General features: G+C 37.1%; 3 protein-coding genes across 8 annotated transcripts; 1 reads left to right on the forward strand and 2 right to left on the reverse strand.

Moving 5' to 3' along the window:
- LOC144208451 (uncharacterized) lies at nt 1–5,383 on the reverse strand. 2 transcript variants are annotated; one of them, XM_077734304.1, is made up of 4 exons: nt 5,149–5,383; nt 3,568–5,058; nt 2,382–2,467; nt 1–1,876 (listed from the first exon to the last, which is right to left on the reverse strand). In XM_077734304.1, exons 2-4 carry the CDS (start codon nt 5,033–5,035, stop codon nt 1,778–1,780), a joined length of 1,653 nt encoding a protein of 550 aa, XP_077590430.1. In that variant the 5' UTR covers nt 5,036–5,058; nt 5,149–5,383; the 3' UTR covers nt 1–1,777. The 2 variants fall into 2 exon arrangements, with proteins under 2 accessions (XP_077590430.1, XP_077590431.1); XM_077734305.1 differs by lacking the exons at nt 1–1,876; nt 2,382–2,467 and adding an exon at nt 3,181–3,251.
- plppr2a (phospholipid phosphatase related 2a) lies at nt 1,387–26,782 on the forward strand. Of its 3 annotated transcripts, XM_077734307.1 has the most exons (10): nt 1,387–1,474; nt 1,610–1,923; nt 10,800–10,980; nt 17,272–17,370; nt 20,444–20,632; nt 22,144–22,264; nt 22,818–23,068; nt 23,217–23,393; nt 23,589–23,732; nt 24,356–26,782. In XM_077734307.1, the coding sequence occupies exons 4-10, from the start codon at nt 17,302–17,304 to the stop codon at nt 24,410–24,412; spliced, it is 1,008 nt and encodes a 335-aa protein (XP_077590433.1). In that variant the 5' UTR covers nt 1,387–1,474; nt 1,610–1,923; nt 10,800–10,980; nt 17,272–17,301; the 3' UTR covers nt 24,413–26,782. The 3 variants fall into 3 exon arrangements, with proteins under 3 accessions (XP_077590433.1, XP_077590432.1, XP_077590434.1); XM_077734306.1 differs by lacking the exons at nt 1,387–1,474; nt 1,610–1,923; nt 10,800–10,980 and adding an exon at nt 14,489–14,824; XM_077734308.1 differs by lacking the exons at nt 1,387–1,474; nt 1,610–1,923; nt 10,800–10,980 and adding an exon at nt 14,489–14,824 and having other exon boundaries at nt 24,635–26,782.
- On the reverse strand, nt 6,201–17,824 carry LOC144208454 (uncharacterized). Of its 3 annotated transcripts, XM_077734312.1 has the most exons (4): nt 17,590–17,824; nt 7,780–7,856; nt 7,269–7,692; nt 7,139–7,161 (listed from the first exon to the last, which is right to left on the reverse strand). In XM_077734312.1, the coding sequence occupies exons 2-4, from the start codon at nt 7,823–7,825 to the stop codon at nt 7,152–7,154; spliced, it is 480 nt and encodes a 159-aa protein (XP_077590438.1). In that variant the 5' UTR covers nt 7,826–7,856; nt 17,590–17,824; the 3' UTR covers nt 7,139–7,151. The 3 variants fall into 3 exon arrangements, with proteins under 3 accessions (XP_077590436.1, XP_077590437.1, XP_077590438.1); XM_077734310.1 differs by having other exon boundaries at nt 6,201–7,692; XM_077734311.1 differs by lacking the exon at nt 17,590–17,824 and adding an exon at nt 9,691–9,826 and having other exon boundaries at nt 6,201–7,692.

A 26,782-nucleotide genomic window follows, 5' to 3' on the forward strand; every position in this document is an offset into this window, starting at 1 on the left:
TCATTCTAGGAAATAGTGGCCTTTAATTTCAAGATACAATGGCTTGGCACTAAAATAGGAATCACAGATGATATATAGATACAATACAATGGAACAATACCAAATAAACATATAGGTAAAATATCAACTTATCTGAAGAAAAGAAAAACAATGTGCACAGTTAAATGAAACCTCAATAAGAATAATAACACAGTAGAATCGGTAACAGCATTTTACACCCAGTCCCCATTGTATTGTATAATATGATCCCTATCTTGTCAATGGATGATTTTGCAAGCGCTTTTTTATACTAGAACATTAGGCAATATAATATCCATAGCTAACCTTTGTGCATTGATAGCCTACCTTGACAAAAATAAATTCATAGAGATCATCTTGTTTAACATCACAGCAGGGAATTTAGATACATTTCCAGATGACTGTACATTCCGTTTTAGGAAAAACTGATTCTAACACTTTTAAACTACTTGTTTTATTTTTTATCAAATGCACAATCAATTAAAAATCCCAAAAGGTGTCGCACCAATTTTCATGCACAGCAAAAATACACCCCTTGCGCATGACCCTTATATAGAGTCTCTGATACATTTCCCAACAGTGGTTTTCTTCAAATTTAAAAGGATTAAAATAACACAAAATGGGCCCAACCACTTCTGCCATAATATAAAAATATGATGTAAAATTAGCCATTTAACATAATCATGCATATCAATATGATTTCTTGTCTTTTTTATTTGATTTATTTTAGATATTGCCTGCCATTAACAGAGCAAATATCTGGTACATAAACAGCAGTCTGAAACCACAAGCTGAAGTAAATATTCATGTTTTTCTTTTCATGTGGATTCCTATCCTGCCCTCATGTTTATGAATATCCTTGCATAGTGACTCAGTTTGACAAATTTGGAGGAAAGTACCACCCACAACATTGCACAAAATGTTACAGATGTTCTCTTAAGCAGTGTACATGATGCCCTGTTCTTTTTTTTCATGAAATGACTCATCATTAGACAATTTACCTAGGTTGCATAAGTGTACAGTTCTGCTTCCGCTGTCTGACTGCACATTGCATAAGTTATCTCCATCATATGTTTGCAATAACAACCTTCTTTAAATTTCTTAGATTAGGCAATGCCAAAAAGTTTCTTTTGTCTGCCATATAAAATTTAATTCAGACCCCACTCATGTGGATCAAAAACGTTGTTTTTGGTTTGTTCATATATAGTATGTTCACAAAATAGCAGTCTTCAAGGTCATAAATATTGGCTGCTGCTAAAAGTTAAAGTCGTACTGCCCTCACGTGGTAAGTAAATAAAATGCTCCAAATTTAGAAGTTCATGTTTCTAGAATATTCTAAAACAGAGGTCAGGAACCTTTTTGACAGAGAGAGCCATAAACAATTTGTTTTCAAATATTATTCCTTAAGAGCCATACCCAGAATTTAAAAGTAAATCAATCAATATAATGAGTAGGGGTGAGTGAATAATTTTAAAAGCATTCCAGGTATTTTCTTCTTGTATCCTGTAGATGACACAGCATTCAGTGGAGAGAATTGAGTGTTTTTTGTTGTTTTTATTAAGGCCTTGTTTTGTTTTTATTGCATTTTTAGCTGCTGCAAGAGAGCAAGAAAATAGATCCAATGGCAAGAATTAAACATCATGGCTTCAGTAAAGTAAAATAGAATGTAGTTTTAGGGGCACATTTTTAAAAAAAATGGAACTAACAACTGATATTGCACCCATAGGTATTAGCAATTTGATATTTGACATGGCAGGCGTCAGTCCTCTTTTTCTGAATGCTGTCCATTGATCTGACCAAACTCCCAGCGTTGCCACAGATGAGACCTTTGACTTCCTGCTCTCTGCACACTTGGCCCCTGTGGACATGATTCAAATTGGAGAGATTCAATGACATTACATTCAGGTAAGCATTGGAAAAATGAATTATATTAGAAAGACTTTAAATCTTTCAGTGCCGGGGACAATGGTAGGTGTCTAATCAAGTGGGTCATTTGTCCTTCTGTTGATAATTTAAATGAATGTATGTCTAGTAGGGTTGAAGTAGGGCGATCACCATGTTCAATTGCTGTCATCTGTTGTTCTATCTATGCTGTCAATAGAAGCTAATGAGCTATGAGTTAAGTCTGTTGTGAGTGCTGACAAGGCAAGACAACAAACTAATCCAGAGAGTCACAGAGTAAATGCATTTATCACGGACCTATTTATAAGGTCAGCTAAAAAACAACAACAATGAACAGTTCAGACTTTTCTAAAATCTTCTATTTATTTGTTTAAACAATGACAAACTCTAATCTGTGTTTTATTGTATTTAATAAAAAATCACATTTAGAAAGGTGTCACTTTAACACATTATATGATTACCTGAGTCTGTTCTGATTTAAGATGGTCTTTGCTGCACGGAGGTGGCCAGACTCGTTCCAGTTTGCTTCGCAACTGTTGCTTTTCTTCTAAAGACATAGACAAAGAAATTAAATGATTTGCTTACATTCGCAAATTGACTTTTGCAATTTATTCTTTAGGAGCTTTTTTTTTTAGAACGTTCTCTGCCATTCATGTACAAAAAAACTTGGCTGCAATGAAGCATGGGTATTCAGTAATTATTGCCCCTAACAGTCACAATGTTTTATTTTTTTTTTATCTATAAAGGCTTATCAATTGAGAGTGAAAATATTATTAGAGTTTGGCTATTATGTATATTGTAACCATCTGTAGGCACGCACATCTAAATAATTGATTGCACTTTTATTTTTTAATAGAACACTTTAATTTCAAAATTGTCATATTTTTCAAACTTGTCAGTACATGATATTTGAGTAAAATAAGCATTTGCATATTGCTATTGTGGTCTAATTTTATCCCAGTCGTAAACATATGACATTTTGGTCACAGGTTGTTTGTTTGGTCATTTTAACCTTGAACCAACCCACACGTTAATGGTATTCGAAGCTAAAAATACAAACAACACACACACACACACACACATTCTGGCTGTATAGTACTGTTGTGTCTTAGGGACCTCCTGCTGCCGTCATGTAACAGCAACTCACACAAACTATACAGATTAAATCTAAACACCCTTATTGGGTTAATATATAAGAAATATCTTTGAAAGGTCGGAACTTTAAAAAGTAATAAACTCTATAATTCAAATGAGTAGTTGTTTTTTTTATTAGTTTTTTGCCTTTTACCTTTCTTAACTCCTTGTGATAGGTTTGACACTAGTGGATGATCCTGTTCCATGAATAACCCACGGCGATGCCAAAAGAAAAGGTCATTCATTCAAGGTGCCAGACAGGGAACAAAGGTCAAGATGTGTAAAGAAATAAACTTCAAAGTGACACTTAACGTGTTAATACATTTTTCACAACCATGAAAAATGGCTTCATTTTAAAAAATATGAAATCTATGTGGAGGGGATCCTCTGCCTCAATCAATATTATCAAGTTTTAAGTTATTTCCCCCCTTAACTCTAAACATCCTGACAATTAGACAAAGTCAGCCAAAAAGGTTAAACATTTATATAATTTGCCTAACACATATATCTTACCTGGAATGTGAGTTGAAGTACTATTGGGGTGCTTGTCAACCTCCTTTGTACTCTGTCGCTTATCTCCGTATATGGTACTCCTTTGTCTGCGAAGCTCATCTTCTCTTTCTTCAGCTTCCCGAATTTCCTTCTCAACTTCTGGCTTAAGACCCAATGCCGGACGCAGCTTGAAGAAAGGGTTTTGTTTAAGTAGAGGATCTTCCAGTTTTACCTTGTCCATCTCGACTGAGCTGGTATTTTCCGTTACTTGTGTGGAGCCTACAGAGTCTGAACTTCTGTAAAGGCGTACATTTTTCTCCTGCTTTGCGTATGGAGATAATCCTCTTTTATCTCGTGAACCACCACTTGGCATCTTTGTGTGCAGGTTTTCACAACTTTTCTGCTTCTCTAAGATTGAAAATATATCAAGGCTACGAGTGCGTTCTAGCACTGTGGGGTAAACTTGATTTGTGGTTGATGTAAGAAGGGATTTCCTTAGTCTGGTTGGACCTTGTGAGTTATCCTGTTGAAAAGCTTCAAACAATAATTTTCTCTCCTTTAACTGATGGCTGTCTGCTTCCTTGAAACCCTTTTGGATGTCTTTGTTTTCTGTTGATCCTGGACTTTTCTGACTTTGCAGATTTGTGTCTTGTGACATTTTCTGTTTCAAGAGCAAACAATCATAGTCTTGGCCTGCAAATGTTTTTGTAGCATGCAGTTCAAACTCGATGTTGGTATTAAAAGGGATCTCCAGTATGTCTGGATCATCCGCCAAGTTTAAAATGCCTGCAGCTCTCTGTAGGTTCGGTTTACCTTGAGTATCCTCATGTATCCGCCTCTCCATAGTGGTCTCTGTGACAGAGTGGCGGTGACAGGAGGATGGAAAGGAATTTACATTGCAAATGGTTTCATCGAAATTGATCGGAATCCAATCTGTGCACTCCCTGACACCTGGAGTCTCACAAAATATGTCTGCTTTTTTTTTGGTCATATCATGCTCAGACTGTGCCGGCATCGCTTTCCCACTTATTTTTTCATCAATGATTTCTTTCTCTAATGGATTTATCTTTCTTTTGTCAGAATGTATGGCGTCATCTTCACTTGACTGGCCTCCTTTTCTTGTTTCCAAATCTTCAGTCAGCAACCTGAAACATTTCTTCTCATGGTCACCTTCCTGACAGGGGTGCATATCTGCTTCTTGGTGTTGTTGCACCAGTTGCAGCCGGTGAAGTAGATGCTCACCTTGAAGAATATCAGAAGTTATTTTCCAAAATTCATCGTCGTTTCTTTCTTTTCCCTTCTTATTCCGTTTCATATCGGAAGAAGTAGATTCCGCTTTACTTAAAGCCTTTTTACAAATTTGTATCTCACAACTGCTTTTGTTGCTCTCCATCAAGCAACGCATTGAGTCAACGTCAACATTTGCTACAATGTTTTTTATTTCTGTTTGTCTCTTGGCTTTTGGTTCATCAGGTATGCGATCAGTCATGTTTTCATTGTCCTTGAAGATGTCTGTTAAATAAAAATTTTGCATGATATTAATTTTATAGCATTTTCCACCAAAAAGCTATTGTAAATGTCCCTTTTTAATTTCACTCCTACCTTGTCCAAATGTGCCTTATTGTCAAACTTGTCCGCAGAACTAAATGAAGCTATTTGTTCGAAAGTATGTTGTCATCAGATTTCCCCCAGCTTTGAACTGCTCTTCTTCTTGTTTTGTTCCTCCTAATGGAACGTTGTTTTTTCGGTAATCAGCATTTGGAAATAAGTTTTCTCAGAAATCTGTGTTGTACCTAGTGACACTTCCACAATCTCTTTGTGTACTGCCATTGACTTCCTTTCTCTACGATGCCAGTCTAAGCTGATGGGATTAGTTTTAGGCTCTGTCGTCACGCGTATCAAACACAAGGGTCACAGTAGAGTCACATGTAACTTGTTGCTTTCTCCTTGCATTATTGGACCCATTTCAAAGAGAAAATGTCATTGTTAGATAGACATAAGACCTACACTTTATTGTCTATCACAACAATATGAAACAAATTAGTGGTGTTGCTTCCAAGTGTTCTTAAAACTTGAAACGTCAGTCTAAGTACGACACAAGTGAACATCCATTGCACTGCTAGAGTATAGTACTATAGAGTTGTGGTATAATTGTATTGCAAAGTAATCTCTTTTACTGAAGCACAGGTTTAAATCTATGAGTCTATATTTACACCTGTATTGAAAAGAGCTTTATGAACACGCTGTAGTTGAGGATTATCAACGTAAGTATTAACATCTTTAGTGGCAGGACATTCACTGAGCTTAACCTGTTTATGATATCCACCTGATTTGGATGCTGAATATTATTTTTATTATTCTATAAATCTTCCCAAGACTTCATTTTATGGGATAAAATCTGCTGCTGAGATTTCTACTGTGTGATAGTCAGTTACCCTGAAAAGTATTGTATTGCTAGTACTGTAGTTTTATTATATTACAACACAATGTTCATTATTGACATTCAACATTCATAAAAGGTTAGGAGAATATTATGATTATTTTAAGGTAACCACATGATTAAAGAATATCAGTTGGATCAGTGGAAATAAGATTGAAGCAGATGATAATTGAAGGAATCTACTTACTATGTTCTAGTTAAGGTGAGTCATGACTCATAAACGCTGGTCATAAGCAAAATGTCTCCTAAAGACAGGACATGTTTAATGAGTCATCCAATTATAAACTTATTGAAATGTTAACAGGGTAGAATGCTAATTATGATTTTACCTTTGTCATCTTTTTGTTCATCAAAGATGAATGCCATTTTTAGATTACCGAATAGGCTGCTATTGACACCGCTTTCGTGATCATTGTCCTTTAAAAGGTTAATATACATGTAAGTTTTATTTTACTAACTGCCAAAAGACATGCCTTCATTTATATTCATATACAGTGACAGTTAACAATGTGACCTTTAACCTTTACTTACATGAGATTTGTGTTAGATCCTTTCTTCATTTTCTTCCCTTCCAACACAATGTAATACATTTATTTGCTTACAAATAATACAAACAATCTAAACCAAAATGTATCAGTTGTTGACTGATGAGTGTGAACATGCCTGTTGGATTGCTTGCATTTCACCTCCAGGGGGAGAAAGTGCTTTAAAAAATATAGAACTCAGTGAAGCTGCCTTTCTTCGCAGTTACAGTGTAAACTAACAGCACTATGGTGCCAAAATGATGTGCATTTAAAAATAGTCAGGAAGGAACAGATGGTCAGAAAAAGTGTGTCAATTGAGTGAACTGGGCCTCAATGATGCAGTTTTACATCAGAAATCACAAGATTTATCAAATGAAGTCATTTTTTACATGACAGAGCAGCACTGACAGGTTTTGTGTTTGGAAGGGCTTTTACCATCCTCAATAGCAGGTGAGGAGGACTTCTTATCAGCATTTTCTGGAGGTGTTTGAACATTTTTCTCCAGTGAAATATTACATTGCATATCACTTGGACTTTCTTTTCCCACTTCTTGATCTGCTACACTGTGTTCTTCTCCATCCTGGGAGATGATCACTCTCTCAGCAGTGAGCATGTTTGGGTCTTCTTGAGTAGTTGTTGAATCAGTGTAGCCTAGGAACATAAGCGTAACTGGGCTTTCCTTCAAATCTTGATCCACCATAGTCACCTCTTTTCCTGATGTGTCACTAACCACCATTATATTTGTATCATTTTCAAACCTCATATTGGCACTGCTGACCTCTTTCGTCAGGTTAGCGTCAGAGTTTGGAGCTCTGGGGCTTTGTAATGGCAGATGGTTCTCTTTAGACATAGATGGATTGACAGAAGCCTGTATTTTTTTGACTGGAACACTGTCGGCTTCTGCATGATCAAGCTGGAGGCCTGTTACATTTGGAGTGACCGTGACCTCATCTAGCATGACTTGCATCCCAACGTCATCAACAATGTTCAAAATCTGCCCAAGCTCTTCAGTTGAAGGACGAAGGCCTAACTCTGAGACGGCATGGATGCTTCTCCTACCGTCGTCAAAGACAGTGGTGGCCAGGGACTCACTGACTGGTTTGGACATGGGGGCAATAGACTTCACCACTGCAGCTCCCGTCTTGGGGTCCCTTTCAACCTGAACTGTTAACATTCCTAACACTGCAATACAAAAAAATTGACATTGACTTTGTGTCTCAGGGATATACCAGTTAATCATATTTGTGGTGTTGGGACATCCCGTCTAACCTGAGCGGCCATCTTTCCCACTTTCTTGAAACATCCTTTGTGCCATTCAAACGGAGTATATGCTTTCAAACACTTTTCTGAAAACAAAATAATATTTTTTTTATCATTATATAGTCACATTCAAAGTGTCAAACAATAATACAGACTATGGAGCAGCACTTTAATGTGGTTCATCATTCAAGCCTCAGCAATCTCACATTTAGGAGAAGTAGGGGTCTATTCTTTTGGAAAGAAAATTAAGTATATGTTTAAATTTAAGTGTGGAAGGGTCAAACCTATGAAAAAACATTGATGGTCAAAATGGTTGATTTCTTTAGTCCATTGCAAGTAGTTATTTGATATTATCATCTATGATAAATTGGCATCACTCCATATGGTAAATCAATGAGAATATTACTATTTGTTCTAAGTCTGCCTTGAATGGTTTAATTAAAGCATGCGGTAATTGTATACAATTATCGAATTAAAACGTTGTTTTCCATTACTTTTACACTAGCTGGTCATTTTATGTTCACAATAATATTTAAGTGTTGTGGAATTTATTCCTTTCTGGATTTTTATAACCTTAAGCTAATGTACTTGTGTTATTCGCAAATGGTCTGCTGCCATGCATAGGTAGAATGCATAAGTGATATCACCCCAAATGAAGTGTAACTGCTTCCTAGCTGTGACTCCATTCTGTCACCTTAGTTTAAATTTCCATTCTTCAGGAAAAGACTTAGTTATGGTAAATTATTATCAGCCTAGAAATAATGGAGGCAGGCCTATTTATAAATAGAAGAAGGGATGGAAGTTGATTCGATTAATGATAACTCTTGTTCTTTGGAGGCTTAAAATACAAAATGAAATGAAATTAAAGTCATGTTGTAATAAAACATTGTTCATACTTAATCATTTTCTTTCATTCATTCATCTTTCATACCACTCATCTCTGAGACCCTTTTGAGGATTAGCAATACAGAACATGAATGCATAAATGATAGCTATTTTGTTCAATGGCAAATTGCATATCTATCATTGACATTGGTAGTGAAAGAGTTAAGGACTGTCTTGAATGTAAGGTGGCATTAGTCCAACATGCCATAGAACTAAATATACTCTACCAATGGGAGTGAACAGAGGTTGGAATGAGTTTCAAAAGGGCCCCACCCTAGACATTTGAGTGTGGTGTTGACTATTAGGCAGTCCAGCTTAGTAAGAGTCTTCAAATATAACATGGCATACCGAAGCAACACTGTTCAAATTAAACTGTGACCATGTGAAGATGAGGACAAACTAACTGGAAATCCAACACCACACTAAATGTAATTCATAATAATTCATTCCACTCATGATGCAATACAGTCATTTGTTTTCATTTGATTTTTAGTAAATTGATCCCAATATCTTAGGGCTAATTTTTTGCATTCATGTTATAAAACTTTTCTTTTCCCATTTATGTCATACTTGGAAATTCATATTCAATTTAAATATCTTCAAATCAACATAACTCTTACTCCACCATAGTAATATGGATGTTTTGGAAAAATTAGAATTTTAATTTAACATTAGATGGAGAGTTATTCATTTGCATGGCAAGAAAAACAAGTTTTGTTCCACCCTTTCCGCAATTTTCAATTACTGTACCTTAAGAATAATACAGTAACAAGAAATTAAACTGTGAAACTTCACTCTTTGCCTATTTTAGGTACATTTTAAATGCTTATTTTTCCATTCTGAGCAAAAAAAACACCACCATTAAATAAAATAATACAATATCTATCGAGAGTCAACTGAAATAAGTCAACCGTAAGATTTGATTGTCAGTCGGATGACTGTCACTACCGAACAACTACCATACAAACAAATAATCTTTTAACATTTGAACAAATATCCAACAATGTACTTTCAAGTAGAGCTATAAAGACTTACCCCTCAGTTTATAATTCCTGTAAATGGCTGCTTGAATAAAAACTACATTAAAATTTTACGTATCATCAAACATTCTGAAAAAAATTGGTATTCATACGAGATGGTTGTAGTCAGGATGGTGGGCCAAAGCCAGTGTTTAGCCTTACTATGGGAACACCCCTTTAAAAGCCAAGACTTCTTTTGCATAAGTTATGAAATGAAGCAGACGGGGGGTTGGGGGATATATTTACAGTACAAACTGATAGATTATAGTGGGCAGATATATCTGGCAGAGTGCACAGATGCCGATGGAAATAGTTCAATGACACGGGAAATACTACGCGTGCTTTCACTGTTGCTATCTGCACTGATAATGTGAGCTGTAAATATGCTTTCTGTGAATGAGTTAATCACTAGTAGATGTGCAATATATTAGAACTGGGAGGTCAGGCAGTGACTGAACAGCATTCTAGTTCGAACAGATTGGATGTCTATCAAACTTTAATTTAAATTCACAGCATAAGGATCAAAACATCCACATGATTGTATGTCTGTCAATAACAGCCAATGACTTTGAACTTATTTTTGGCATATTCCTCCAGAGTCAAATGATTAATCTTTTTACTAAGTATTTTAAGCATTTGAAATATACGGTGTGACTAGTGGTTTAGGCCTCTTTTTGTTGCTTCTGCCGTGAATCTGTACATGGATATTGAGCACATTCTTTCCATGGAAAACTTGCATACTGAATGGTCTTCATGCCATTCAGGCAATAAAACGTCTGATCCACTCAGCTGCACCTGTTTTCACAGTAGTGACCCAGAGTTTGTTATAAGTTTTAATACTGAACATTGTACACAACATATTTAGTTGCCTGACATGAATTGTTACTATAGTTTTTGATTGTCAGATATTCATTCATTTTCTGAACTGCCTGATGATGTCTGGTGATTTTATTCTGTAAATAAATAATCCCACTTTAAAAAATAAAAACATTTAATCAAATATTTGAAACAAGAGAAGGAATACATCTATATATTTAATACAGTGTATTTGCCTGAATTGTTAAATGCATGTATTATGTTAGATTTCCTATCATTTCCTTTTCTGAACCGCTTTATCCTCATTAGGGTCGCGGGAGGTGCTGGAAACCATCTCAGCTCACTCCGGTATCCAGCGAATGACTGTTCAATTGCTGCCTTCTTCTCACTTTAAATGGATTAGACATCTACTAGCAGCATCAATAAGTTAAGTGTCAGTCTACTGTACAGGTGAACAATCAGTCTGACCTTGCACATCATGCTTACACAGGTATTGCTTGTTTTTTTTTTCTTCTGAATATTGCATTTCCTTTTCATCTCGGGCCTCTTCGAAATGTTAGTCTGATTATTTGCAGTAGAGTTGCAACAGACAGATTGAGATGCAAAGTTAGCGTGAGTATTCAGGCTTGAATGAAGCAGGATGTGAGTGTAACTTCATCGTTGAGTCAAATCAGCATCAAAACGTCAGTATACGAGGTTTGCTACAGATGGCTTCTATGAGCCTCTTCGTCTTGTTTGTCACAGAAGCTTTGTCAAACACTTGTTAATTAGAAGGAAGCAATGACTAGCTGGCAGTCTTTAACTCTTCCCATGTCTTCATAGCATATCTCCTCAAGGAATAAATCTGTGCAACATGAAATTGTGTACTGTTGCATGCAATATGTGGAATGCACTTGTGCTCATTTTTCCTCTCAAATGATCTCGAAGCATCCCCCATAAGACACAGATGCACTCTCAATTTCTGATTGAATGATGAACGATGTACCAACTGCAATACATTAATTGGACCTTTTAACTTTATCAATAGCTGCCAATTCGCTGGAAAATTTACTCCTTAATAATTTGGGTATTTGAATGGAGATCAAATTAGTCCCAGTGTCTCTCTCCTATTCTTTTCATCATCTCCCCCCACTCCCTGGTTGTTCCAACTAATGAGCCGTCCCGCTTCAGCATGTGGGTGTACTACAGTAAATTTCAGATGCCCAAGGCACCACTTTCAATGCTCGGATCATTGTCACAGTCTCAGTGTGCTGTGAAGATTTAGATTATGGATAGAGATTTTCCTTTTAGAAACCTTAACTACGAAGTATGAAATTCAAGGAGTATTATTGAAATTTCCATTAAGAATTATTGCAGATTTATCACAGTTATAAACGCTATTTAAACCAGAATGCGAGATTTTATTGCAATCCTTTCTGAAAACAGCCACATGGTTGGACATCTGCTATCAACCAACATATAGGTTCTCCGTTTTTACTCATAAGAAAGGATATGATAGGAATACATTGTAGAATAGAAAGGGCATGCCTGCCTATTTTGAAAAATCTAACTTGCTTTTTAAAGCAGGTTTGTTACCTGTCACTATCATCCATTGAAATGTGTTTCAATCCTATGCTGTACCATGAGCTTGAATTTATTAACATCTCATTATGACGACATTGCTCTTCCCTGCTTCAGGACCCCATCTGGTGTGTTCACAATAACATGCATCATTTCCTTCAGCCTGAAGGTTTTATTTCAGACCAACAAGATTGAGTATCAGTGGAACCCCTGAAAATGGGAATATTAGCAAATTGTGACTCAAGAAAAGAAATCACATGAGAAGGAATTCATTTTTTCAATCATTATAAAATAGAGAAACACCTGCTATCACATTCTACTATTTCATTTTGACTATTGGAGTCCCTCGCCCACATTTGTCAGAGGACATTTACTCACACCAAGTGAAAAAATGTTCATAACACAACAGGAATCAGTGTCTCAAAAGAGTATTGTTTGTGTGTTAGTTTTCATCTCAAATGTGGATAGATATAAAATATGATTTAAGTGTAGTATTTTTGTTCCAAAGCACACATGCTTTTAAATGTATTTTTAAATTAACTATTTTTTTCTAATATCCAAATTATTCATGATTGTATTTATTAATAAAAAAATATATTCATAGTATATGTATTGAACAATGTTCATTCGCCGCCTTTGTTTCCAGGTAAAATAGATTGATTGTCTATTGCCAAGAAACACATCCAATGAGTTAATACATTGATGTAACAGCTTGGAACGGCATAACGATACAAGACAGGAAAAATGGTCTAGTGGGGGTTGCATTGTTAAGCGCTTTGCTTTCAGTTGAGAGGGTTTCCACATGTGTGTGTCTGTGTGTGTGTGTACATTGTGTTTATGGTGATGGGCTTCATATTGCAGTCATGCAGTGATGTGGCCTCTTGAGATTGGTTATGTATAATATGTTGCCATGACTGCACAGTTATTTCACCTAAAGTAATGATGTGTTATTAAAAAGTTACATAATGGGTTTGATGATAGTGTCTAATATCAAATCTTGCATGAGTGCCCTTCTGATTTTGCACTGGCACTAAATCAATGATGTGAATAATTAAAATGAGATATTTCCAGTGGCGGTATGCGACAATCGTAAAGGAAGGCATCCATCTATATCGGGTTTGCTTTGAATGTATTTATTTGTGCATGGATTCACATTTGCACAAGGATGATTACTTTCCTTCCACTATACGTTTAACTCCAATTGGTTCATTTCTTTCCCCATTTATAGATTACCACTTTTCGCTCCATCTCTAGCGTGTACATCTCATTTAACCGACTATTGAGAATTTAGCAGAGTAAATAAATGGTCTTAAGGAGAGGCCACCCATTGGAAAGCCAAATAAATGTTGAGCTAACACGAGGCTGCAGTCATATCACATTTTCTTTCATGTCAACATGAAATAAAAATGTAACCACAATTGCCAAAAGCAGTAAATAAAAATAAACCTCCTTTTGTACCTCCTTTTTAGTGCCCTTGATGCCAACCAATGTCCAACTCAATTGGACTATGAGGATTAATTCCGACTGTCAGGTCAATTAAGCTTAAGCAGCAAAGACATAAATTAGTAAAATTACCCTCCGAGCCGAAATGAATTGGACATACATTAATTCATTCATAACTTTAACCCATTCATTTTCTGAACTGCTTATCCTCACAAGTGTCATGGAGGGTGCTGGAGCCTACCCCTTGCTGAATTATTACAAAAAGACACACACAAATCTAACTTCAGTTGTATAGGGTGCACTATCCTAATGCACTGTGCACTTTTTCATAAAACATTATCTGAGTTGCTTTGCGGCTACTACTGTCTCGGAGGTAATTTAATTTTTATGATAGAAGGCACTACCAACACAAAATAAACCAGATAAGCTTAAGGTCGACCTCCTGATTCGTCTGTACACCCAAGCGTGTGACTCAATAAGTGTTCATCTGTACTGCAGCAGATGCTTAGAATTTTTATTTTCATTCATCTTCTGTACCGCTCATCCTCATGAGGATCGTTGACTACGGGCAGTAGGTGGGGTACACTCTGGACTGGTTACCAACCGATCACGGGGGGCAACAACCATCCTTACATGTCGTCTAAAGATCAATAGTCGTCTATAATCTCAGATAGAAGGAAACGGCAGCACAGCCCTAGGTGAAAGAAAAAATCTTTTATAGGCTCTTGCTTCTTCCCTGGTCTGTAGCCCCCCTACTTTGCTCTAACATTTGAGGCAGGGTCGTGTCCTCTTGGTTTCTCATGACATTCTAGGAGGCAAGGGAAAGAACGTAAGAGGAGCACGTAAAAGGCCGAGTGTGCAAGAATGGAGGGAGGGGAGATGGACAGTGGAAGACAAGGAGAGTAGAGAGGGAACACAAGCTCTGAATACAAATGAGCTGACACATATAGTGCATCCCCTCCCTCTCTTCTCTTCTCTCGCTGTTTCACGGTTAGACTCATTCACAGGCATGCTTTCCCACTGTCGGCTTCCCTATGTGCAAGTAGCCGCACCAGAGCAAATATTGCATAGGAGGTTATTTCAGCCAGTTAAGTCATTACTCATGGCAAGTGTTTGGACTGTGAGTGTTTTAGCGTGAACGTGCAAGCTTTCAGAGGCTGCTGAACGCCTCCTTCTCTTCGTCTGATTGGACTAGGAGGGGGGCAAGAAACAGAGGACAGGGAGAGAGATTTGTCACAGCACTTTTACATCATCGACACCTGATAAGATATGGTCACTGCATAGGAATTTGGCGCAACGGCAACCGTTAGCCCAGCAACGAGGTATCCGAGGTAAGTAGAGAGAAGGTGGGAGGAAGGGGGATGACTGCATGGATGGATGGCAGGATTCCCTATTTCATGAAGAGGGAGATCTTAACTGCCATTATGCTCTGGTGCTTGAGATATGGAATCTGTGTGTGCATTGGTAGGGAGTGTTTTACATATGTATTTGGATTTATCACTTAAAATGACTAACTAGAAGATTTGTTTGTTACAGGGTTCATTTTGTAATTATTAAATCTGCCTGTGGATGCATGCATTGGGAGGTGTATCTCTTTACTATACAGAAATTTGCAATACTACTCCCCAAACAATGTCAAATTGTATAAGTGTTTTGATCCTATTCATTATTGCAGTTTCACTGAGGATGATACATGTCCATAATGAGTTTATCATGAGTGGACATCTAATCCTTTTGAACGTTTGTTCACTGGGTGCCAACCCTCCTATTTGAAAATGTGGGGATGTCTTTTAGTGTCGATAACAATTACCCAGTTAAGGTATCACACTTTTGTTTTGGTAGTAAATCAGAGGATTTACTTCAATCACTTCAATAATAAAAGACTAACACAATATTAAAGTGGTATTGTTTGACACATAAGATTACCTTGGAAATATAAACATATTCATGTGCAGTAAACTATACTCTCAACAAAGAAAATAAGTGAATATACTGTTAAATTAACAGTGCTATATTAAGATGACTGCTATAGAGCCAAGATATTAATTTTGTGTTAAATCCCAAGGTGAGAAAAAAAACACTATGATGTCAAGAGATGTTAAGCAGATAAGGTGTCACATACTCCTGAGGACTTTCTTGAATGTTTATTCAGGTTGTGGCATTGCTTGCAATGAAGTGCACTGAAACAGAAGAATGACTGACTGACAGTTGGCACTTTAATGCTGCCTCACTGCATCTTATCTCTTGTTACTGTTGCATGATTGAGATTCATGCTCAAAATGAGATGTGCACTATGTTGCATGGATGGAAATGAGGGCAATGTTTGCTAAAATTACTTTTACTTTACTCAGATGTACTGTATGTTTCCTGGGGCATGGTGATAGGCTGCAAAACTAGATAGAGGGTACATGCCTGCCCTCATCTCTATGCTTTGACTGGAGTCCTTGGAGCAACTCAGGAAATGTGTGCATGTATTTGCATCAACTACACTCTCTGTGTTTTGCCTTTTCTCATTAAGAATGCTTATTCTCTTTATCCTTCTCCTCTGAATTGAAATTACTTTTTAGCTACTAAATAGAACCCCCAAAATAGCAACCAAAGAGCAGAAATGAAATTGGAGAACTGTTAATGTGTTGGTGTTTTTTCTATTTTATTTTTCAAATTTTAGTTAATGTTTGTTTCAGAGGACCATATGTTGGTTAACTCACTTAAATATTAAACTCCGCTACTTCTCATTGACGCTAGACGTCCAATTCATTTTCACTGCAAGACACGTACACATTTTTAAATAATTACTTTGTCAGTTGCATCTAAATTATGGTTGTTAAATGACAATAGATTAAAAAATAAATCCATTTATTCAACATACTTACTACACATCCTTGCATGGTTTATTAGAGCCTAACCCACCTGTCTTTTGGCAAAAAGTAGACTACACCCTAGACTGGTTGCCAGTCAGCCGTAGGGCATACAGAGACAAACAACCATTCGCAATCGCAAACATACTGCAAGCGAAAACCAATCCCACGCTTGCCCAATTGTCAGCGTCCCACAACACCATATAACTTTTAGATGATCAAAGCTTCTCCTACTCATCTCTGGCACCTGAAGGAGTTTTTCCCAAAGCACATCTGCTGCCACCAACACATCCCTGTACCCTCTCATCCATTGGCCCACATTGAAAGAGACATGTTCTTTGTGTCACCTCCTACAGCATTTACCAGTCCAATTAAAAATAAAACACTGATCTCTTGTCTCTAGGAGATACATATACTGAAGTTTTTGATTGTTGTAGAAATAAAATGGAATAAGGAATTCTTCCCACTATTTTTTTTCTATTGTTGCCCACTGGATATCTTGTTCATTTACACACGCATGCATGCTCTGCACATACACATTGATTCTTAATGTACTCCCCAAAAGCAGTCTTGTTTTGCACAAAGCATTGTTCTAAGGGCAACTAAAAGCTTGGCGTCATGCCTTATTCATCCTGCAGGCCTTTTCTGTCCCACAGTGCAGGGATAACATTCGAATAAAGAAACCAACCAAAAAGCACATAACCACTCACCTCTGCTTGATACTCCCTCATTGTTAACAGTGAGGCAAGATTTTCAAAAGACATTTTAATGCTCATAATGATGGAAAACATGTGGACTTGATGATATGCATATATTTTTTTGTCCATAAACCTAACTGTATAAGTAAAATTAAAAATCTCACTCTCTCGTCCCCAATATAGCTGCTGGACTAATTTATTTTTAATGTTTCTGAGTTGCAGACGAGGTGTTTGTGAGACAAGAAAGGTGAAATGGCAACAGAGGAAAAGCCAAGTGTGAAGAGCAGCAGCTCTATTGTCCCCTGTTTCCTGTTTGTTGAGGTAAGATACGGTTCACTTATTCAAAACATGGAATTGTCAACGTCACTGACTATGTGTGTTTGTCATGGCTGGCATATGTATCCCTCTTTGCAATTACTAGCTCTGTCACCAGGTAAAACCACTTTTAGAAAATATTTCTCATCTGCAATCCCAGTGAGTTAACTATTTCAGGATGGACTGTGGAGTTTGGGAAAGCTCAGTAAACAATTTCATTCTTACCTCACATTTCGCTTGATGATACACTGGAGGTATTTGAGGTGTTTTAAGTAGCCGCTGTACTTCTGTGGAGTATAAAGTGTTTCTCAGCTTATTTGTAGACTTGATTCATGGAGTTTCATTGTTATACTACTAGACACTTTTGGTAGCCAGGTTGGGTTTGAAGTTACTTTACCCACATCTTACAGTGTTACACTAATCAACAATGGTTACCCAGTTATATTTTATTCTTGGTGTCGTGACAGTTTAACATTCAGATTAAAGCAGTGTTTGTGACGTCTTTTTTTGTTGTATGGTTGTGTTTTTCCTTGTGAATGCTGTCTACGCAATTATGAATGTATTCCATTGTATTCCCATTTTTCTTATTTGTAGGTATAAATGACAATTACAAGCATCTAAATAAGTGACTTTCTTCTTATATTTGTTTTAGATGTTGAATATGTGTGTCTGTGTATGTGTTGGGGTTAAGCTTTTTTTGTGCAGTGTGGCAAAAAATACAAGAAGAATAGAAAGAGGCACACAAAGTACTTAAGTTAAAATAAAAACATCCTATTTATAGAGCCAAACAAAAAGCACGAACTAAAAAAAATCTACAATTTATTTTCTGTATTATCTGGCATAAGAAACAACAATATATGGTTTTGCTGACATGTTATACCCAAATGTATTCATTTATTCATTTACCACAATGCTGAACAATGGTGGATCAGTTGTTACTTAACCTTGACAGGGTCATGGCTTGCTGGAGCCAATCCCAGCTGGCTTCAGGCGACTACATGCTAAACTGGTTGCCTGTCAGTCTTAGGGCACAGAGACACACAACCACTTGCACTCACAAACACAGCCACCGAATGGAAATCTATCCTACACTGCCCGCCTGGAAGTCAGTCAAGTGAATTACCACATCATCAGGTGGCCTCTAACGAAATGTAACAACCTGAAATCTTTAATCGGGTCTCCTTTGAACATCTTGCCTTTGCATGCGATCCTGGGTGGATGACCAATACTTTTCTATACTTGCTTTTACTGAAACATCTGTTCTCGAAGGAGAGAGAGAGATACAATGTCACCACCAATTTGGCAGCACTTGTGAGCAAAAGAAACACAGGTCCCCTTTGGCTATAATACGTAATATGATAATACTCTGTAGACTCTATTAGACTACTCTGCCATTTGCCTCCCACTCAGCCCTCAAGACTGAGTCAATTCCCGTGCCCATGTGCAAGTGTGTCTATGTGTGTCTATGTCTGGGGAGAGTTTTTCGAGTCTATTATTACGCAGATACATGACTCATACATATTGGGATAAACAGAAATTGGAGTTGGAAAATGTCCAAAAAGCGTAAACATCCTTGGTTGACAAAACCCAAGCAAAAAAAAATCCCCAAAAAATGATAGCATAGGTATGTTGGTCACATGAAGGTCTGAAGTGATCATTTAGAAAATTATTGAACTAAACATAGACAATGCTTGTTTTATCTGTGTTGTTGTATTATTTTGCGTTTCGAAAAAACTGGCCTGTTTCGTTTGCCCCAGACCTCATCAACAGTTACCATGGAAACAATTGCATCCCCTATTCCTTTTTGTTGAGACCTCTCATCTGCTGCGCCCTATTTATAAGTCTCAACTTTTGCTATCAGCGTTATATATTAAGGCATCTTTTTTTTCTGTTTGTTGCCTTCATTTTGCCCTTGCCTTCATTATGAAATTGATGTTTCTGCCACTTATGGAAAAATATGAGAATAATTGCGCCACTAGATGACACTGCTGGTACACGATAGAAGCCCACTCTCGCACAACTACATGAAACACCTTACAAAAAATATTGTTAGTGCAATATGAAACTGAATGTCATTGAAAATTCATCAAACATTTTAATCTAATAAATGTTGCCTTACAATGGTCTATTTTAATCATTTTAAAATGATTTAAATCCTTCTAAGCAAATCATGCAATGAATAGAAATGCCAGTGGAAAAAAAGTTTTCCTGGCCTGTACCCAAGCTGGTCATTGTCTGACTCCAGGAAGCCTTTCATATTATTTGAAGTGACAAATCAATCTCCAGTGCAGGCCAATGATGATGTCTATCTCCTGCTGGGAACCTCTAATTTGATCTGACTGCCTGTCAGTATCTTCTTCATGCAATGCAACCTAAATCTCTGTGATTGGTATCTTTCTATAAAAAAGATGTTTTGTGACAAAACAGTGTATTTAATAAACCGTAGTAAAAGATACAGAGGAACTACACTTATTTGGGAGTATAGAAGTAGGAGTATAATATGCGTAGGCAGGTTTTGTGTATGTACTGGCAATGGAAAGGAGTGAGTGGGTGTTTTTTTATTTTATTTTTTTGTCAGTGCGAAGAACACAAAGATAGCAACCCTGTTAAAAGAATACAGAGCACCAGATCAACACAGTCTCTATAATAGAATGTCGGAGTTAGCTGCAACAACATCACCACACATTTGCTATTTGTACATTGATATGACCTTATTATGAGTCTACTATGCACCAAATTTAAAAGAGGTTTCTAAAAAAAATTAAATAAAACACAAATGACCGCAAGGATCCAACTGAAGTCACCCTGCAATCACAATTGGGTACAATGCATGCAATTACAGGTCAACTATGAGAGATGGAAGTCATGAGTAATATTCATTACAATTTCTGGTAAAATACCATGTTTTGTTTTACTATAATCTACTACTGTTATTTTCCAATGAATCATAGGGGTTTGAAAATGGAGTAACCCCCACACCCCTCATCCGCCACCCGCGCCCCCTTCCCCATCTGTCCCTCCTCTCCACTCTCCTATTTTCCTCTCTAATCCAACTAGAGTGATAATGTTTTATTTCCAGCTTGTGATCATGGCTGGGATGGTTCTGCTGGCTTACTACTTCGAGTTCACAGACACCTTTCCCGTGCATATCCAAGGGTTCTTCTGCTATGATAAAACCTTCTCCAAGCCATACCCAGGACCAGAAAACTCCAGCAAGATTCCACCTATTCTCATCTACTCCCTTGTTACAGCAATTCCAACTCTCACGGTAAGAGTTTTACTTATTTATAAGTGTGAGACAAGCAAAACCAGTAAGTGCATGCTCATCAAATAAGAAAATGTTAAAGTAGAGAAATAAAACTTTGAGGCACATTAAGTCTCTTACCCAAAGTGAGTCTGTAATTTAAAAAATAGACTTCAGAACTGTGATGCGGAATTCATTAATTCATTATTATATTTTGTAGCATTTGAATAATTCCTGCCATTGACAATGATAAATATCCATTTCATTCTTTCACTCAACCTTCTGAGCCAAAATTGATTGGATGTCAAGCACCCAATGAGTTAAATGTGTACCCAATCAAGGGTCAGTTTGTTTCTTATGTGCTGCTATAGCTATAGAGACCAGATTGGTAAACTGTATGGGGCCAAGCATGTCAAGCAGATATGCCTGTGTGTGTATGGACAATGATGAAAAAATTGTACAGATAAATAAGCAAAATCACAGCATCCATGCTTGCATATGAATCTAATAGTGGACTCTTTTATAAGCCCTTTTAGGGTCCTTCAAAGTGATTCCCTGCTCTTGGGGCTTTCTGTCCCCTTGATCTAGGTCATTGCACATTACTTATATCTACAGTACTCTTTCCATGAGCTGACAGACCGTTTTGTGGTCCATAGCAGCAAGTTAAATCACTGAATTCTAACTCCCGGTTATAGAAACAGTCTGGTACGAATGAACTTTACTATCCATCATTGCAGTTAATCCTTATTGTATATTAAGAACTTCACAGTGCTTGGTGGAAATACTAGCTTTGTTACTTTTAATGTGTGCCGATAAATTAGAAGGATAACAAGCATTAATTTATAGATGATTTTTATACACAGAATAAAATTAGTAATCATTCTATGTTGCAATTTCTTAGTACACCAAGTCAGTCCCTGCATGAACTCAGCAAATTAGGCAGTGATCAGAGTGATTGGACAGAGAAGAACATGCGTGCTTATACCAATCATTTGTTAATCTACTGCTGTTTCAAATGAGAACTATATTATAATAAGGTGCACCATCTTTTATGGCTTTCTAACCTTTCAAATTGATGAAGACAAAAGAATCTTGATTACTTCTCATGTTCATTTTTGTCAATTACAGCAGTTAGGAAAAAGGTGAGTTGAGGTCAATGTAATTCATTTTCGTAACCAAAGTTTTCAGTTTTTATACATTTAGAAGATAAATGATCTGTTATACAAAATTAAAACACCACATCACATTAAAGACACTGTATTGTAGCATTTTAATGGATAGTGTTATTTTAAGATTTTATGTTGCACGATATTATAATAATAAGAATAAAAATCATTGTGCTTTACCTTACTTATGCTTTTTAAATGCAATTTCTCCATCCTTTGTTGGACTATTACGAACACTGTTAGATACAAACCGCTAACCAGGCAATAGATAATTAAATTTATAATATTTTTTTAGTGCTGGGAAGAAATCTGTACAATGATTTAAACATTTGACTAATTTTTTACACTTTTTTTTGCATATTTTTACAGATTCTTGTTGGAGAGTTATGTGCTTTCTTCACAAAAGCAGAGGGAACGCAGGAGAAGACCATAGTCACTGCAGATTGCTGCTATTTCAACCCCTTACTGAGACGCATGATACGTTTCTTAGGTGAGACAAATTTTATTAAAAATAGACTAAAATGAACTGTCATTTGGCCGCTGATATTTCCGATTTTGCCACCTATCCTATGTTTGCTTAACATGTGGAAGTCATTTTAACATCACACTGCATTGGGAAATTAGCATGCAATGCCGATTTATCTGTGGTGAATATTTCTGTTACAATTTCACACCTAAACTGATAATAATGTGTTAATGCTATTTTGAGAGGCAAAGCTTGTTATCACCTGTTTTAACTCAAAGTGTGAGTCATTTCACTCTCTCCTCAATTCAATTTGTCTCCACATATTTTAGATCAAATAAGTCTTAAATTATTTTGTTCACAGAGTATCTGTTTTATACACATGATACACAGAAAGTCAAAAATAAATATGAATTGCTATCTTTGCTATGATATAATCTTCCAGTCGCAATTATATGTATAAAATGGTCAACTGGTAAAAATGGCTTGAAATTTCCACAAATTATGACATTATTAGAAGCCTTGCCTTCAATGAGGTCAGTGGTTGCTTCATAAATTTCCTCTGTTTCTCTCAATCCAGGTGTCTATGCATTTGGTCTATTCACTACAAGCATCTTCGCCAATGCTGGGCAGGTGGTGACAGGAAACCAGACTCCTCACTTCCTCTCAGCATGCCGACCAAACTACACAAAGCTGGGCTGCCAATCCAACACGCTGTACATCACAGAGGGCCGGGCATGTACTGGGAATCCTCACATTGTCATGTCTGCTCGTAAATCTTTCCCGTCCAAGGACGCAGCGCTCTGTGTCTACTCTGCAGTGTACACAGTGGTAGGTTCATGCATTCTCTTGGGGAAAAAAAATGGACATAAAGAAGGAAATTGTGGTGTTCTTTAACAAATACAATTGGCCAATTACATGGGTGTCCCTGGCTTTTCTGTTACCCACTGTGTGTGCTCTCTCACATTCTTTTCTACAGATGTATGTGACGCTGGTGTTCAAGACCAAAGGTACACGTCTGACAAAGCCTACCGTCAGCTTCACCTTGCTGTGTCTGGCAATGATCGTAGGCGTAGTCAGGGTGGCTGAATATCGCAACCACTGGGCTGATGTGCTGGCGGGCTTCTTCGCTGGGGGAGCTATTGCTGTTTTTCTGGTAAGAATGGAAAGTTGATTATCATAACGACAGGACCTTTTTCATTGTTTAAAGTATTTACACATAAGTTCTACATTCATAGACATTCTATGTTGTCAAACTAGCCTTTGAAGGCATCCCCATGTATGTGGAAAATGGATGTCTATCATTGTCAATCGCAACGAGACAATAACATCTCTCCATCACTTTTTCTAGGTGACTTGTGTGATTAACAATTTCCAGCAAATGCAGTCTCGGCCTTCTGTACAACTACCCCAGTGCCACGAGTCAACAATGGGTATGCCCATGGTGACGCTGCCCTGTGTAGAGAGTCCAGTAGAAAAGTTAAGTGGCCCTCAGGTAAGGCCCGGGGTATGTTTGCATGCACACACACACACACACACACCTACACACAGTATGCCTTAGACTATGTGATAAACACTCCTTTTCTTATACCCAAATCCTCTTTCCTCCTTTCTCCTCCAAAACAACTAAGCACATGTGCGTGAATGAAGTCCCAACTGTGCCACTAACAATAATAACAGATGAATCCTTCATATCTGTACACTGGCAGTTGATAAGAGAACAGCGGGGATTTGTTCTAGTGGTGTGAAATGTGCTTTGGTTACATTTGAACAAAACAATGGAACAGAATTTGATGGTTTGTTTGGACAGGGCTATTTCTGCAAAAGGTAGGAAAAGTACTAGAAAAAAATCTACTTAAATAAAATTACTATTGCATTGATGACATAAAAGTACATGTCCTATTTGTTCTTGCAATGCAAGTACAGTGGCTGTTGTAATCATAAAAATACTTACCTATGTACTAATGATGTAAATACATAGCCACTGTGTTTGGAAAATGTCTTGCGCCCTGTGTAGTCTGTCACCTGTTTTGACCCTCACCTGATTGCCTATTTTCCTGTGTCTCCCACCTTGCCCCTTCCCTCTAAATCTACTCCCTTTGTCCCTCACTCATCCAGAATCCAGCACTTTACTCACCCCCTCCCCTTTACAACACCTTTGTTCAACCATTCTAACCACCTTTAAGTCTATTTCGCTCTCATATCCTTTCCTTTACTCTCTTATTCCTCACCAGCCTCTTAATTTGTTTTCCTATTTCTGTTTTGTACATGTAAATGAGCACAACCAACAAAGCCACTCTCTCTCTCACCCCTGCATCCATGTGCATCTCTTGATTATCCTTCTCTTCGCCTCCCCCCCACCCTCTCCTCTTTCTCACTCCTCTCTTTCCCCTGCAGACTTCACCGAGGTCTCCGTTCACTGAGATCACATGACCATCAGCCCTATCGGTTCCCCAACAAACCCGACGTCCTCATACTGTCTCGCTCCATTTCCAGCGAAGTCTAGACCAGCCCGAACAGCACTCTCCTCAATGTGCTGCACATCCAACCAGGGGCTACGCGACACTGCACCGCTCTTATTCCACACAGGTCTAGACTCCTGGTATCGAATTTTTATCCACACACTAAACAAATCCCTTTCACATCAAAGCCCCAATATTCCAGGGAACCGATAGGCAAGACTTTTTCATAAGACTTTCTCTTTGCAGTAGCTGTAGCGAAAGTTCTGAACATCCACTTTCTTTTTCAAGACCTTTTTTGGTGTATTTCTACTTTGTTTTTTTTTATATAAAATTCTTAGAATTCTGTGAAGCCCATGTGTTTTAACTGGTGTGCTTTGTTCGGAGAGACACATCAGTCTGTGACCACAAAGAATGTCCGTCCGTGTTTTAACAGTAAACCCCTGTTTCTTGCACAGGATATGTTCGGTAACAATCCATATTGGTTTTACGCTTTGTCGATACTGCTTCAGTCTCCAAAGCGCTTAACACATTCACACAACAATTGGTATGCTGCTGCCATACATGGTGATAAACTACTGTGACACTTGGAGGATTTTTGTCTTCAGTGTCTTGCCCAAAGACTCTTACTTTTGGGCTGTCAGAGCAGGATCAGACTTCTGGTTCAGTGGATGGCACGCATTACCAACTATCCAATGGCCTCCCGTAATTATGCAACTTTCTGGAAAGACACTCGAATACATTTTAAATAGTCATTTTCATCTGTTCTGATCTTTTCTCACTATGCTCAAATCAAAGCTACACTGTTAGTTGAAGTTTACTGTAAAGCTGACATGTATAACATTAAAAAAAAACAACAACTGTCCATTAGTCGATTATGGCAAGCTTAGTGATCACTGGTGTTACTATGAATCTTAAAATAATTGTGACACTTGACACATAGGTGTTAAATGCAAATATTGCAGGCATGCATCTCTGAGTTTATACTTTGTATTTAAAAAATATTATTTAAATGCCTGCAATATAGGGTACACTGTATGAAAAGAGCACTAATTTTTAAAGTTAAATGTGAATCAAGGTTCATCCCACATCTCCATAGACACAATTCCTACAAAAAAATATTTAGTTATGTTTCTCTCTGCTGGAGAATACAGAAAAAACAATGTGCACACTTAAAATTGTTTTTACTTATGCATTTTTTGTTGCCCAACATTTACAGTAAATATACTTTTTATACGCCAGCTGTAAAATATTGTAAATATTTTACTCGTAATGAACGTCATATTTTTAGGCAAAAACCACTGACTCTCCTGCCTGGACACATTTAATTTTATTTATTGGCTTACTAAAGATGGGATCACTCTAAAACTGCCATGGAAATTAGGCCCAACCTGTAGCTGATAGTTATTAGAAAAAATACAATAACAATAAGAACAACAACAAAATGTCTAGGGTATTTTGTAGTGTAGACAGTTTTATACTTTTTTAAAGTGACATGTATTATTGGATCATATACTATATGCTGGCATTTCAGCTATCCATCGGTGTAAATACTTTAGGTTCAAGGGACCATTTTCCAATTAACTTACAATTTAAAAAAATACATTTTGAAGGCTCAGAGTATCAGTCAGTCAAAAAAGATTCTGTCAGGCACATCACCATGTTATTTTCCATCATGCAAGCAGAAATGCCTTAAAATAGTTGTATACAGTAATGTATTGATACAACAGCACAGTTAACAGGTGATCATTCTGAGTATAATATATGGTGATATATTCACTGCACAATAAATATTGATGCTTTGTATCTCACTAGCCACTGTCTAAGATTGGCTTTTTAAATATGTCAAATCAAACAAAGTATTTGTACTATATATCTCCAACCATAATCAGTTTACTTTCCTGTAAACCAATATTTATTTCAGCAAAAATCAAAGATGTTGCAGAGTGAAAAGTGAATTAAAAAGTACCAGCACCCTTCTGATCTGCAATGCTGAAGGTAACACATCCTTCAAGTCTTGTTGCAGCAAAATGTCTGTTTTGTATGCATTGTGTGATGAAAAAAATAAATTGATATTGCAATAAAA

This window comes from Stigmatopora nigra, chromosome 15, assembly GCF_051989575.1.
Source record: "Stigmatopora nigra isolate UIUO_SnigA chromosome 15, RoL_Snig_1.1, whole genome shotgun sequence".
NCBI lineage: Eukaryota > Metazoa > Chordata > Actinopteri > Syngnathiformes > Syngnathidae > Stigmatopora > Stigmatopora nigra.

Coding starts and splice junctions, on each gene's coding strand:
- LOC144208451 (XM_077734304.1), bottom strand. CDS start 5,035: ATGACTGATCGCATACCTGATGAACCAAAAGCCAAGAGACAAACAGAA. Junction 2,468..3,567: donor TACTTCAACTCACATTCCAG/GTAAGATATATG, acceptor CTATGTCTTTAG/AAGAAAAGCAACAGTTGCGA. Junction 1,877..2,381: donor TTAAATCAGAACAGACTCAG/GTAATCATATAA, acceptor TCATGTCCACAG/GGGCCAAGTGTGCAGAGAGC.
- LOC144208454 (XM_077734310.1), bottom strand. CDS start 7,825: ATGGCACAAAGGATGTTTCAAGAAAGTGGGAAAGATGGCCGCTCAG. Junction 7,693..7,779: donor TGGGAAAGATGGCCGCTCAG/GTTAGACGGGAT, acceptor TTTGTATTGCAG/TGTTAGGAATGTTAACAGTT.
- plppr2a (XM_077734307.1), top strand. CDS start 17,302: ATGGCAACAGAGGAAAAGCCAAGTGTGAAGAGCAGCAGCTCTATTGTC. Junction 23,069..23,216: donor ACTCTGCAGTGTACACAGTG/GTAGGTTCATGC, acceptor TCTTTTCTACAG/ATGTATGTGACGCTGGTGTT. Junction 23,394..23,588: donor GAGCTATTGCTGTTTTTCTG/GTAAGAATGGAA, acceptor CACTTTTTCTAG/GTGACTTGTGTGATTAACAA.